Source organism: Elephantulus edwardii, unplaced genomic scaffold (genome assembly GCF_000299155.1).
Source record: "Elephantulus edwardii isolate Elephantulus edwardi_28Jun2011 unplaced genomic scaffold, EleEdw1.0 scaffold00043, whole genome shotgun sequence".
Lineage (NCBI taxonomy): Eukaryota > Metazoa > Chordata > Mammalia > Macroscelidea > Macroscelididae > Elephantulus > Elephantulus edwardii.
The window spans coordinates 6,532,988-6,544,557 of NW_006399793.1; the positions used below are offsets into that span (position 1 = coordinate 6,532,988).

General features: G+C 39.2%; 1 protein-coding gene across 1 annotated transcript in view; it reads left to right on the plus strand.

Moving 5' to 3' along the window:
* Positions 1-11,570, plus strand: part of GPR98 (G protein-coupled receptor 98) — a 1,036,968-nt gene that overhangs the window by 388,718 nt on the left and 636,680 nt on the right. Inside the window, exons 71-72 of the mRNA XM_006885387.1 lie at positions 5,168-5,303; positions 8,533-9,644. Coding sequence (XP_006885449.1) covers positions 5,168-5,303; positions 8,533-9,644 — 1,248 coding nt within the window. The remainder of the gene's footprint in view (positions 1-5,167; positions 5,304-8,532; positions 9,645-11,570) is intronic.

Sequence of the window (11,570 nt, forward strand, 5' to 3'; positions counted from 1 at the left end):
CATACTAAAAGAAAATGGAAAGAGTATACAGAGTCGTACCAAAAGGCCACACAGAAGAATTTCATGAAACAACATATGAGCGAGAACCTGTGGTGATGAAGGAAGAAGTTCAAGCTGCTCTGAAAGAATTGGTAAAAAACAAGGCCCCAGTAATTGACGGTATACCATTTGATATATTTCACCAAACAGATGATGCCGTAGATGTGCTCACCAAGTTGTCCCAAGAAATCTGGAGGACAACCAACTGGCTAACTAGAAGAGATCTAGATTTGTTTCCATTCCAAAGAAAGACGACCTGACAGAGTGTGGAAATTATCGAACAATATCATTAATACCTCATGCAAACAACAAGTAATTCAAGAAGAACAAAAATACTTGAAAGAAACTTCATTTGTCTCATTTGGTAGAAAGACCCAACTTTGAATTTCTTTTCATATTTGTCTATATAATTCTCACTTACAGATATTACTTCATTTTCTATTGCAACATTGGCTTTTAGATGGAAAGATGTAAATGTTTGATGGTTTGAATCGTGCTATGTTACAGGACACTCACTTCAGTTTCATATAAAGATCATTCAGAAGGTGCACAATCTTTGAGGTTCTCTCTGTGATTCACAGTGTCCTCCTTGTCCTTGGGCAATGCTGTTTGTCTCCTGCATCAAAGACTCAGATCCAGCTTCTCAGAGAGAACAGATTAAGGCTCACTTTTCTATAATCTTGACATCCCTGAGAAAGAAAGGAAAATTGTAGTCTTTTATAAAATGGGCTTGAAGGGTTGGGATAGTCAAAATCACTGCACAGTCATGCCACTTTCTAATCCCCACAGGAATCCCAGTGATAAAAGAAAAGTAAGTCTATATGCTTGATTGAAAGGCAAATACCACAGCCACCAGACTAGAACTGTCTGTGTTCTGTGTTTTCTTTAACCACGGTTGGGACTCCTCCTCTAACTTTCCAACACTGATGCTTCCTTACCATTCTTTATGCACATCCACTTAGCTAAAGGCATCTGGTTCTTTTCATCGTCTATTTCCTTGCACTTTCTTCCTCAGAAACATGAGTGTTTTGCCTGTTTGATATACCAAATTAACTCATTGCTGTCGAGTCAGAAGCGACTCATAGCTGACTTTCCAGTGGGCTTTCAGAGATAGTAAATTGTGTGGGAGTAGATTAGCCATATTTATCCTTGGAAGAAGCTAATGGATTTGAACTCCATGCCTTTGAATGGCAGCTAGTGGATTAGAACCAACTGCATTTGGGTTGACAGTGCAACTCCTTATCCCACTAAGCCATCATTTAGTAGGTGTAGGATTTTTTTTTATTATTTTTTATTACTAGCTACTTAGATTGGTGGCTTCTTTGATTAATTCTTCCAGGATTTTTCTTTCCAATTTCTGCTTTTTATTGCGGACAGGCTCTTCAACTGTAGATGGTTCTTTGGAGCAGTTGGTTCTCTTTTAGAGTCATCAGTGGTCTCCTTGCCATCTCAATCCTCAAATGTCTATGTGTGTTTTATTCATTATGCAAAGGCATTAAATTGAGTGCGTCATAATGACTTGTGGCTAACATTAATAGTGTTCATGTAAAACTTATGCCAGGACAAGAAGACTGTTGTGTGGACAGAGCAAGAGAACACTGCATGGTTTTAAATTAAGAAGAGACTGTGTCAGGGTTGTATACTCTCTCTATACCTATCCAATCTGTATGCTGAACAAATTATTCAAGAAGCTGGACTCTATGAAGAGGATTGTGGCATCAGAATCAGAGGAAGACTCACCAATAACTTGTGTTATGCAGAAGACACAACATTGCTTGCTGAAAGTGAGGAGGTCTTGAAGTACTTATTGTAGAAGATCAAAGAATACAGGCTTCAATATGTATTGCATCTCAATATCAGGAAAATGAAGACTCATTACTGTACTGGTAGGCAAAATGATGGATGGAGAAAAGATTGAAACTGTCAACAGCTTCATCTTACTTGGATCCACAATTACCACCCTTGGCACCAGCAGTCAGGAAATCAGAAGATTTATTCCACTAGGAAAGTCTGCAGTTAGGAGCCTCTTAAAATTATTGAGGAGTAATGATGTTGGTTTGAGGACTAAGGTACATCTGATTCAGGCCATGATCTTACCAATCACTATCTATGAATCTGAGAGCTGAACAATAAATATAAATGACAGAAGAAGAATTTTTGCCTTTGAGCTGTGGTGTTGGAGAAGACCACTGGACATCCCATGAAATGGCAAAAGAATAAACAGATAGGTACTGGGAAAAGTGCAGTCAGAGGGCTCTTTGGAGGCAAATATGATAAAGCCTTGCCTCACATACTTCAGGAACATTGCTGAGGGGGTGAGTCCTTGGAGTGGGACATGATGCTCAGAATGACATAGGGTCAACAAAGGAGAAGAAGATCCTAACCTAGGTTGATTGACGTGGTGACTGCTGCAAGGTGGTCTAATGTGTCAGGAAGGGTGAAGATGACACAGGATAGGACAGTGTTCAGATCAGTTGTTCATAGATTTGCTATGAGTCATAATCAACTCAATGACACCTAACAACAGCAGCAACAACAACAACAACAACAAACTACCTTAGTTTGTTGTTGCTCTTATTAGGTACTATTTAGTTGATTGTGACTCATAGAATCCCTATGAACTAAAGATCTGAACCCTGCCCTTTCCTACATCATCGTCATCATCTCTGATATACTTGAGCCTTTTGTAGCCACTGCATCAATCCACCTTGTTTGAGGTCTTCTGGTCTTTCACTAACTCTCCACCTTTTTTGAACATAATGCCTTGTTACTGTTGTTGTTATGTGCTGTTGAGGCACCTACAACTCATAACGACCATATATACAACAGCTCTGAAGCTTGCCATCCTGAGCCAGTCTCACTGACTCTGACACACCAATCTCCATTGCCCTAGTTACTCTATTAATCCATTTCATCTGGGGTCTTCCTCTCCTGTGTTATCCCTCCACCCTTCCAAGCATGATGTCCTTCTCCAAGGACTAGTCCCTCCTGACCACGTGCTCAAAGTATGTGAGATGGAGCTTCAGAATCCTCGCCTCGAAGGAGAAACTTGGATTTACCCTCTCTAAGACAGACTTATTTGTTTTCTTGGCTTTCCATGGCATCTTTAAGACTCTTCTACAGAACTGAAACTCAAAGGCATCAGTCCTCCTGTCATCCTTAGTCATTGTCCATCTCTCTGATGCATAACATAATTGCAAAGACCATGCCTGGATCAAGCACACCTCCATCTCTAGACTGACATCTTTGTTTCTCAGTACTCTGGAGAGGTCCTTGTCAGCAGATTTTCCCAGTGTGATTTGTCTTTTTATTTTTCTGGCTGCTTGTTCCAAGAGTGTTGATTGTGGAGCTGAACAATCTCTTCTCCATCTATCATGGTACTGCCAATTGGCCTAGTGGTGAGAATCGTTATCTTTTTGATGTTGAGCTTCAATCTGCATTGAAGAATATCCTTGACCTTCTGCACCAAGTACTTCAGAATGTCTTATTAGGCTCTAAAACATTTGTTTGTAGAGATGCTGTTCTTGATGAGTTCATGTATGATTTTGTCCTTACTTATACAGTTAATCTTAAGAGTTCAAACAATTTTTTAAGAAAGTGATTAAAATAACAGGAGTTTTCAATAGTAGATTGATACCATCAAACAGTTTACTTCAGATTTCAGCGTAAAAAAAAATTGGAGCATAATAAAAAAGAAAATGTTTAGTACAGAAAACACCCATACTTTCACCAATTAAGTGGTTATTAACATATTTTGGGTATATTGCGAGGAGGGACCAGTCCTTGTAGAGGGACATTATAATTGGGACCGGGCAAGAAAGGAACACTTTTGATGAGATGGATTGACTCAGTGACTGAAGTAATGGGGGTAGGTGTGTCAGAGACAATAAAATCGGCTCAGGATAGAACAGGGTTCAGAGCTGTTGTGTATAGGATCATAACTTGACGGCACATAACAACAAACACCACCATGTTTTTAATTTTTTTTGAAATAAAGTAATCAAGAGACAAATTGCATTAGTAAAGTCAGCTATCAGTGACCTCTCCAAAGTACTGAGAAACAATGATATTAGGCTGGAGACTAAGATGCACCTGATCCGGGTCATAGTCTTCGCAATAGTTTTCTATGTGTTGGATAGCTGGTCAGTGACTAGGGATGATATAAAGAGAATTGATGCCTTTGTATTGTGATGCTGGAGAAGAGTGTGGAATATACCATGGACTACTAGGAGAAGAAACAGGTTCATCCTGGAGAGGGTAAAACCAGGCTGTTGCTTGGAGGCAAGGATTCTGAAGCTTCATCTGACATACTTTGGACATGTTGCAAGGAGAGAACAGTCCTTGGAGAGGGACGTCATCTTTGGGAGGGTGGAGGGACAATAAGATGGATCGATTCAGTGGTTGGGGTAGTGGGAGTAGGTGTGTCTGAGACCGTGAGGTTGGCACAGCGTAGAGCATGGGTTTAGGGCTATTGTATGTAGGGTCGCTATGAGTCACAAGCAACTTGATGACTCATAACAACAATTTAAAGTAAAATAATGTATTAAGATACATCATACTAAACTACTTCAGGATGCCTATCGCGTGTTACATCTTAAAATAAATGTTGGTTCCAACCCATCCAACACAAAATTCAGATCAATGCTTGTCTAACACTATTCTCTTTCCACTACTAAATTTTTTAATTTAAATAAAATTGATGACAGCACACAGGGATTAATGGTTTGATTTATTTTGTCTAGAGAGCAAAGTTTACTTTCCCTTGTCTTTACTCCAAATGCTCTTCTCAGATTCAATCATACTTTTTTTAAAAAAAATTTATTATTTTTGTGTGAGTGTACCATCAAATCAGATCTGACTGGTACAGAAGGAGATTGTCCCTCCTTCCCCGGCAGAGCATCTGGTGAATTTGAACCATGCACCTCTGGGATTGTAGTTGCAGCTCCTTGCCACTAGGCCACCAAAGCTCCCCAGATTCAATCATACTTTTATCTGTTGTGGATTGGAAGAGAAACTATTTCACTATGTTTTTAAGACTGGATCCTAATATAAGACTTAGCGTGTTACCCTCCTTTGTTCTTCATGGGGTTTTTTCTTTGTTCCCCCCATCCCTCCCCCATCTCCTCAGGAAGCCTTTCTTTTTCTCATGGTGAACACAGTAAAGGAGTTGTGCTGTGGACATTTCCAAACCCTGGTCTACCAGAGGCTTTTGCCATTCACCTGTCAGGAGTGCATAGCAGTGTACAAGGTGGAGCTCAGCTTCGGTAAGAGAAACAAGATTCTCCACTAACAAATTCCCCGAGAATTATGTTGTCTGTAATGTACTTGTCACGACTGGAAAAGGCATAAAGTTCACGTTCCTTGCGGTAAGTGCAAAAGTGATGGTATAAGGGAGAACAGAGGTCAGCAACTTTGACATTCACACCAGAAACACAGTGGAGACACCACTGAGCGGATGACTTTTAAGAATCATAGTGGAGTGGACTTGGGCTGGGGGAGGGGGGGCGGAGGGACATTGCATAACAAAGAAATTTTGTTTTTTACTTTTCAAAGAGAAGAGCCAACTGGGGGCGGGGGCAGGGAGAAAAATGCAATAATGAATGAATGGAAATCCAAAATCTCTGTAAATGTTCATTAAAATGAATAATACATTGAAATTAATAAAAAATTTAATAATAATAATAATAATAATAATAATAAAAATAAATCCTATCTACTGCTGACCTTCAAGAGAGTTTATCTTTGCCTTGACTCAAGAGGACTGTTGTTGTTGTTGTTAAGTGCTGCCGAGTCATAGACGACTCGTAGGGACGAATGTCCTGAACACACATGACTTGCATCGTTTTTCTAAGTTCATAGAGTTTCTGGAGGCAAGCTATTTGAGAAGTGGATGCCACTCTGCTTCCAAGCCTGTTTATGGAGTTACTGGGGAGTCCCTTCATGGTGCAGACGTCCTACACCATCCTTACTGTCTGCACTGTGCTTCGGTCCATTGTTGAAGTCACTGTGTCCATCCGTGTCCTTGAGGATGTACTTCTCTTTCACTGACTCTGCTTTTCTGAGCATGCCATCTTTTTTTCAAAGAACTGGCACCTTCTGAAAACAAGCCTGTAGTATGTGAGATAAAGTCCCATTATTCATTGCTTCTAATGAGAACTACTTTGACTTCACTTCTTCTGAAACTGAGTTATTTACTCTCTTGACTGTCCATGGTATATTCAATATTCTTTGCTGGAAAATGGACACAAATTTAGAAAATAATTGGCAAAGATTTTTTTCTCACCTTTCCTTTTATGACATAACTTTGCTTGAAGAGAGGAAGACAAGATTAAGAGACAGACTTGTAAATTTAGTCCTAACTCTTACCATTTAGTTACTGTGTAACCACTTGTGTAATGCCACTTGATTTTTCTGTGTATTTATTTATTTACTTGCTTGTAAAATACAGGAAATGCATGGTCCAAACCAGCATTTGTTTATGTATTCATGTTCCTAAGTGAGATATATGAGTCGGCAGCATAAAAAATGATTTTATATTATACATGTGTCATTTTAAAAAGATTTACTAACAAGTGCCTTTAATTTCAGTAATGATAACTTAAAACCAGACATGGTTTTAATAAACGTGTACTCTTTATAACAACTATGTTATGAGGTACATACTCTTGTTGTTGTGTACCATACAGTTGGAACAGACCTATAGTTGACCCTCCGAGGGGTTGTAAAAGGCAATTAATCTCCTGGGAGGAGATTGTTCCTCCTTCTCCCACAGAGCAGCTGGTGACCTTGAACCATGTGCCTTTGGGATTGCAGTGCAGCTTTTTGCCACTAGACTACCAGAACTCCCTATAGATACTGCTATTGTTGTTGTTGTGTGCCTTTGAGTCACCTGTGACTCATAGTGACGCTATGTACAACAGCCCTAAATCCTGCTCTATCCTGTGCCAATCTCACTGTCTCTGACACACTTACCCCAGTCACTGAATCAATCCACCTCATAGAGAGGGTCTTCCTCTCTTGCGCTGTCCCTTTACCTCTCCAAGGACTGATTCCTCCTTGCAACATGTCCAAAGTATGTCAGGCAAAGCTACAGAATCCTTGCCTCCAGGGAGCAGTCTGGTTTTACCCTCTCTTTGATGAACCAGCTTGTTCCCTTAGCAATCCATGGTGTATTCAATACTCTTCTCCAACACCATAGCTCAAAGGCCTCAATTCTCCTTCTATCCTTCCTAGTCATTGTCCAGTTCTCTGATTCATAGAAAGTGATTGCAAAGACCATGGCCAGTATCAGGCACCCCTTAGTTTCCAGACTGAAATCATTGCTCTTTAGTACTTTAGAGAGATCTCTGACAGCAGACTTCCCAGTGTGATTTGTCTTTTAATATTTTGGCTGCTGGTGCCAAGAGTGTTGATTGTGGAGGCAAGCAAAATAAAGTTGTTAACAATTTCAATCTCTGTCATTAGTCTTAATTTTTAAATGAAGAAGTTGAAACAAGGAGATTATAATAAATCCAATGTGATATACATAATAAATAGCATGTAGAGTCACTATTTGGACCCAAACTATTTTGGTCATCATCTGTGCTCTTAAACAGTATGCTTTGTGTTACATGATGGGTGTTTGACAACTGGGAATGTTGGAGCTATAATGCTCTCCAAGGCATTCAAATTAAGGAAAATATGCTGTTAGCAAAGAAAATATATCTTTGAACATATTGAGACACTAATAATAACCTCTAGTAGGCCACAGCACAAGTTCATATTAAAAAAGTTAAACATTAAATAATTAAATCATAAATATTCCAATTTGTAAATAAAGTTTAGCTACCTTTGTATGAGGGAATGGTTCCATCACTGGTTGAATAGTGGAAACCAGCATTTTGCTCTTTGGATGTTGTTCTTAGTAGGAGCAATAATTTCTACTTGAGTAAAGTCAAGAGCGTCACAGCATATCTGGTTCCCTATGTACTATTAATGAGGCAAGCCTGGTGTTTCAGATCCTTCAGAGAGCAGTTCCAGGCTGACTGAAGAAGCCGACTAGAGTCCTGGATACTTAGCTAAGCCTTGTGAAAGGGAGCTCTGATGGTCTAGTGGTAAGAAGCTTTGCTGTAATACCAAAGGCATGTGGTTTGAACCCATCAGGTACTCTGTGGGAGAACAATGGGCACTCTTATGTGCAATTTACAGCCTCGGGAAACTCACTGAAGGGACAGTTTTGGATAGGTTCTGACTTAATGGCAACACAGCAACAAGCTTTGTTAGGTCACATCACCCTCTATAGCAGCTCCCATTCTTAACATTTCCTGTGCACTGGTCTGATCATGAATATGTTGTAGCATGTGGTACTTGAAAAGGCATGTAATTATTAAGGTGCTGCCCTCATGGGCAACATCTTAAATGTGTGAAAAGTAAATATTTACAGTAGTATTTCTATTTTTTTATAAGTTATTTCACAGTTTAATTGTTGGTTTTTGGGGGGATTTTTTTTTCCAGATCTGGTTTCACAGTTGCTGAGATTGAACCAATGGGAGTCTTTCAGTTTTCCCCCAGCTCAAGAAGTGTCATAGTGTCGGAGGATGCACACACAATCACATTACATGTACAGAGACTGTTTGGGTTCCACAGTGATCTTATTAAGGTTTTCTATCAAACCACTGGAGGAAGTGCAAAGCCTCTGGAAGACTTTGAACCTGTTCACCACGGGGAGCTGCTTTTTAAAAAATTCCAAGTTGAGGTTGACTTTGAAATAACCATTATTAATGATCACCTTCCTGAGGTAGAGGAACATTTTTATATTAATCTAACTTCAGTGGAAATTAGAGGACTAAAAAAGTTTGATGCTAATTGGAGACCACGATTAAATTTAGACTTTAGTGTTGCAGTGATTACAATACTGGATAATGATGCCATGGTAGAAACAGATGCTCCTCTCCCTATGACAACGGTGGCTGGGGCAGTTGACACAGCTCTCATCCCTGTGAAAACTGACTCGACTACATACCCTGACGGAGCAGAGATAACAGCCATTCCACAGCCAACCGAAACGGTCCCCGTGGTGACTGAGGCAACTACTAGTACATATGCCTTGCCTGAGAAACTTGTCACCATTCCTGAGACATCCACCATGTCGGAGAAGCCTGCTGAGGACACTGTGCCGGCTGCGGATGTTTCTATTCATGGGACCTTTAGTCTGGGGCCACCTGTTGTTTACGCTGAAGAGGAGATGAAGAATGGCACACTCAGTACTGCTGAGGTTCTTATCCGAAGAACTGGTGGGTTTATGGGCAACGTCAGTGTAACTGTTAAAACCTTTGGAGAAAGATGTGTTCTAGAGGAACCAAACGCGTGGCCTTTTCATGACGTCTATGGAATTTCCAACCTAACTTGGGCAAAAGAAGAAGAAGACTTTCAAGAACAGACTCTTCTCCTTACATTTCTAGATGGAGAAAGAGAAAGGAAAGTGTTGGTCCACATTTTGGATGATGATGAGCCCGAAGGACAGGAATTCTTCTACGTATTTCTTACAGATCCTCAAGGGGGAGCACAGATTGTGACTGGAAGGGATGACACCGGATTTGCCGCTTTTGCTGTGGTCATTATTTCAGGTACATATTTGAAATTGAAGGGAATAAAAATGTACTTTTTTTTGAGTGATGCAGAAATTGGAATAAGATCAGTCTGTCTAAACTGTAATCAAAGAGGGTAAATTATTTTAATCACTCCTCTTTTAGAATGGAATTGTGATGTTAATCCTGGTTTTATAAGTAGCATTTAGCTAAGATATAATGGGTTGCTAGTTGGAAGCAGGAGTGGCATCCACTTCCTAAACAACATGCCTCTGGAAACTCTGTGAACTTTGATAAATGAAGATGGCTATGAAGGGACTTCAGGCCTTGTGTTCATGGGGTCATTATGAGTCGTGCTCAACTCGGTGGCAGTCAATAACAACAACAACAGTGAGTAAGGAGTTGGGCTGCTAGATTAAAAGCAGGTGGCTTGAATCTACCTGCTGTTCTGTGGAAGAATATGGGTAATCTTCTCCCATGTAGTATTCAGCTTCTGAAAGTCAGCTGGAGGGTCAGCTGGGAGTTGGTTCTGACTGCATAGCAATGAGTTTACATTTGAAGTCATATAAACTCTAAGCACATTCTTATTCAATATATGAAACCCCATGGGTACTTAACTGAATCATTTGAACCTTTGATCCTTTGTTCTACTTGAAACTTTTTTCTAAATCTCCCAGCCACTTTCAATAAAGTGAAAGATCCCATTGTCAAGGAATTCTATAAATCTATTGTGAAATAGATTAAAACTTTTTGGGGGGTTTGACTTTTGACATAATGCAATTATATATCCATTGCACTGTTTTATTATACTACGTGTTTCATATAGCTAAGAGTTTCACATTTTAGAGTTTGTTCTGCATGCATATTGTTTTAAAATCTTTGATTGATAATTTGATATTTTCTTCTTAAATCATTTATGCTGTTTGCTTCAGTGATATGATTAAGCTTGTCAATGTTGAAGTACTTGTCACTGATTGGAGTACCAAAAGACCATCTCATCATTTTTATGCGTCTTCCTCATTTATTCAAAAATTCTTGAATTCTATTCAGTTTCTCAGAGTTTCAGATGACACAAATTGGCTAGAATTGAATAAAAGTCAACATAAAAAATCACTGCTGTTAAATGGAAATCAACTCAGAGCTGATTCCCCTGTGGTTATCTGGGGCTGTAAATTCCAAGGGAGATTTTTCATCTTGTTCCTGCAGAGCTGCTGGTGGGTTCAAACTGCCTTTATGTTAGCCACACAGCTCCCTATGAACTATGCCGTGTTAGTAAAAACAAAATTAAGCACCAAAACTAATGATCTAATTGGGAGATCATAAAAAGATTTTTTTTAGTCTAAAGTTTATTTTCCTTTAATAAAATTAAACATTTGGGATAAATATCTTTTTGGTCCACTTTTAGGATTTATTAATTTCTATAATTTCAATCAGTCAATCAATTGTAATTTTGAATTCTATCTGTGGTGTCTATTAACTTTCCATCAATTAGGATAAATGTAATTTCTTTCTACAGTTCATTTAAAGCACTTTTCAAATTCTCGTTATCTTCTGTACTTTTAATTGATTTTTTTTTCGTGTTGACTTATGTTTTCATGGAAATAGTGTAATGATTCGGTCGTCCTTGAGTGATAATTTGGGTCATTTATTACATTGTTAGTATTCTTCAGAGATCTGGTGGGTAAGGAGATGGACTGCCAAACCAAAGCATGTGGTTCGAATCCACCAGCTGCTCCATGATAAAAAGATGACCAGTCTTCTCCAGTGTGATTTACTGCCTCTGAACACCCACTGGGTGGTCAGCTGTGAGACATTCTGATTCGATGTCACATAGTAATGACATTACATTGTTAGGTTATTTATTACATTATTAGATTATGACCAAAGATGATAGTCAAAATACATAGCAATTTCTCTTATTTATTCACAAATCAGGCAGGATAGATACTGGAGACCTGTTGCTGT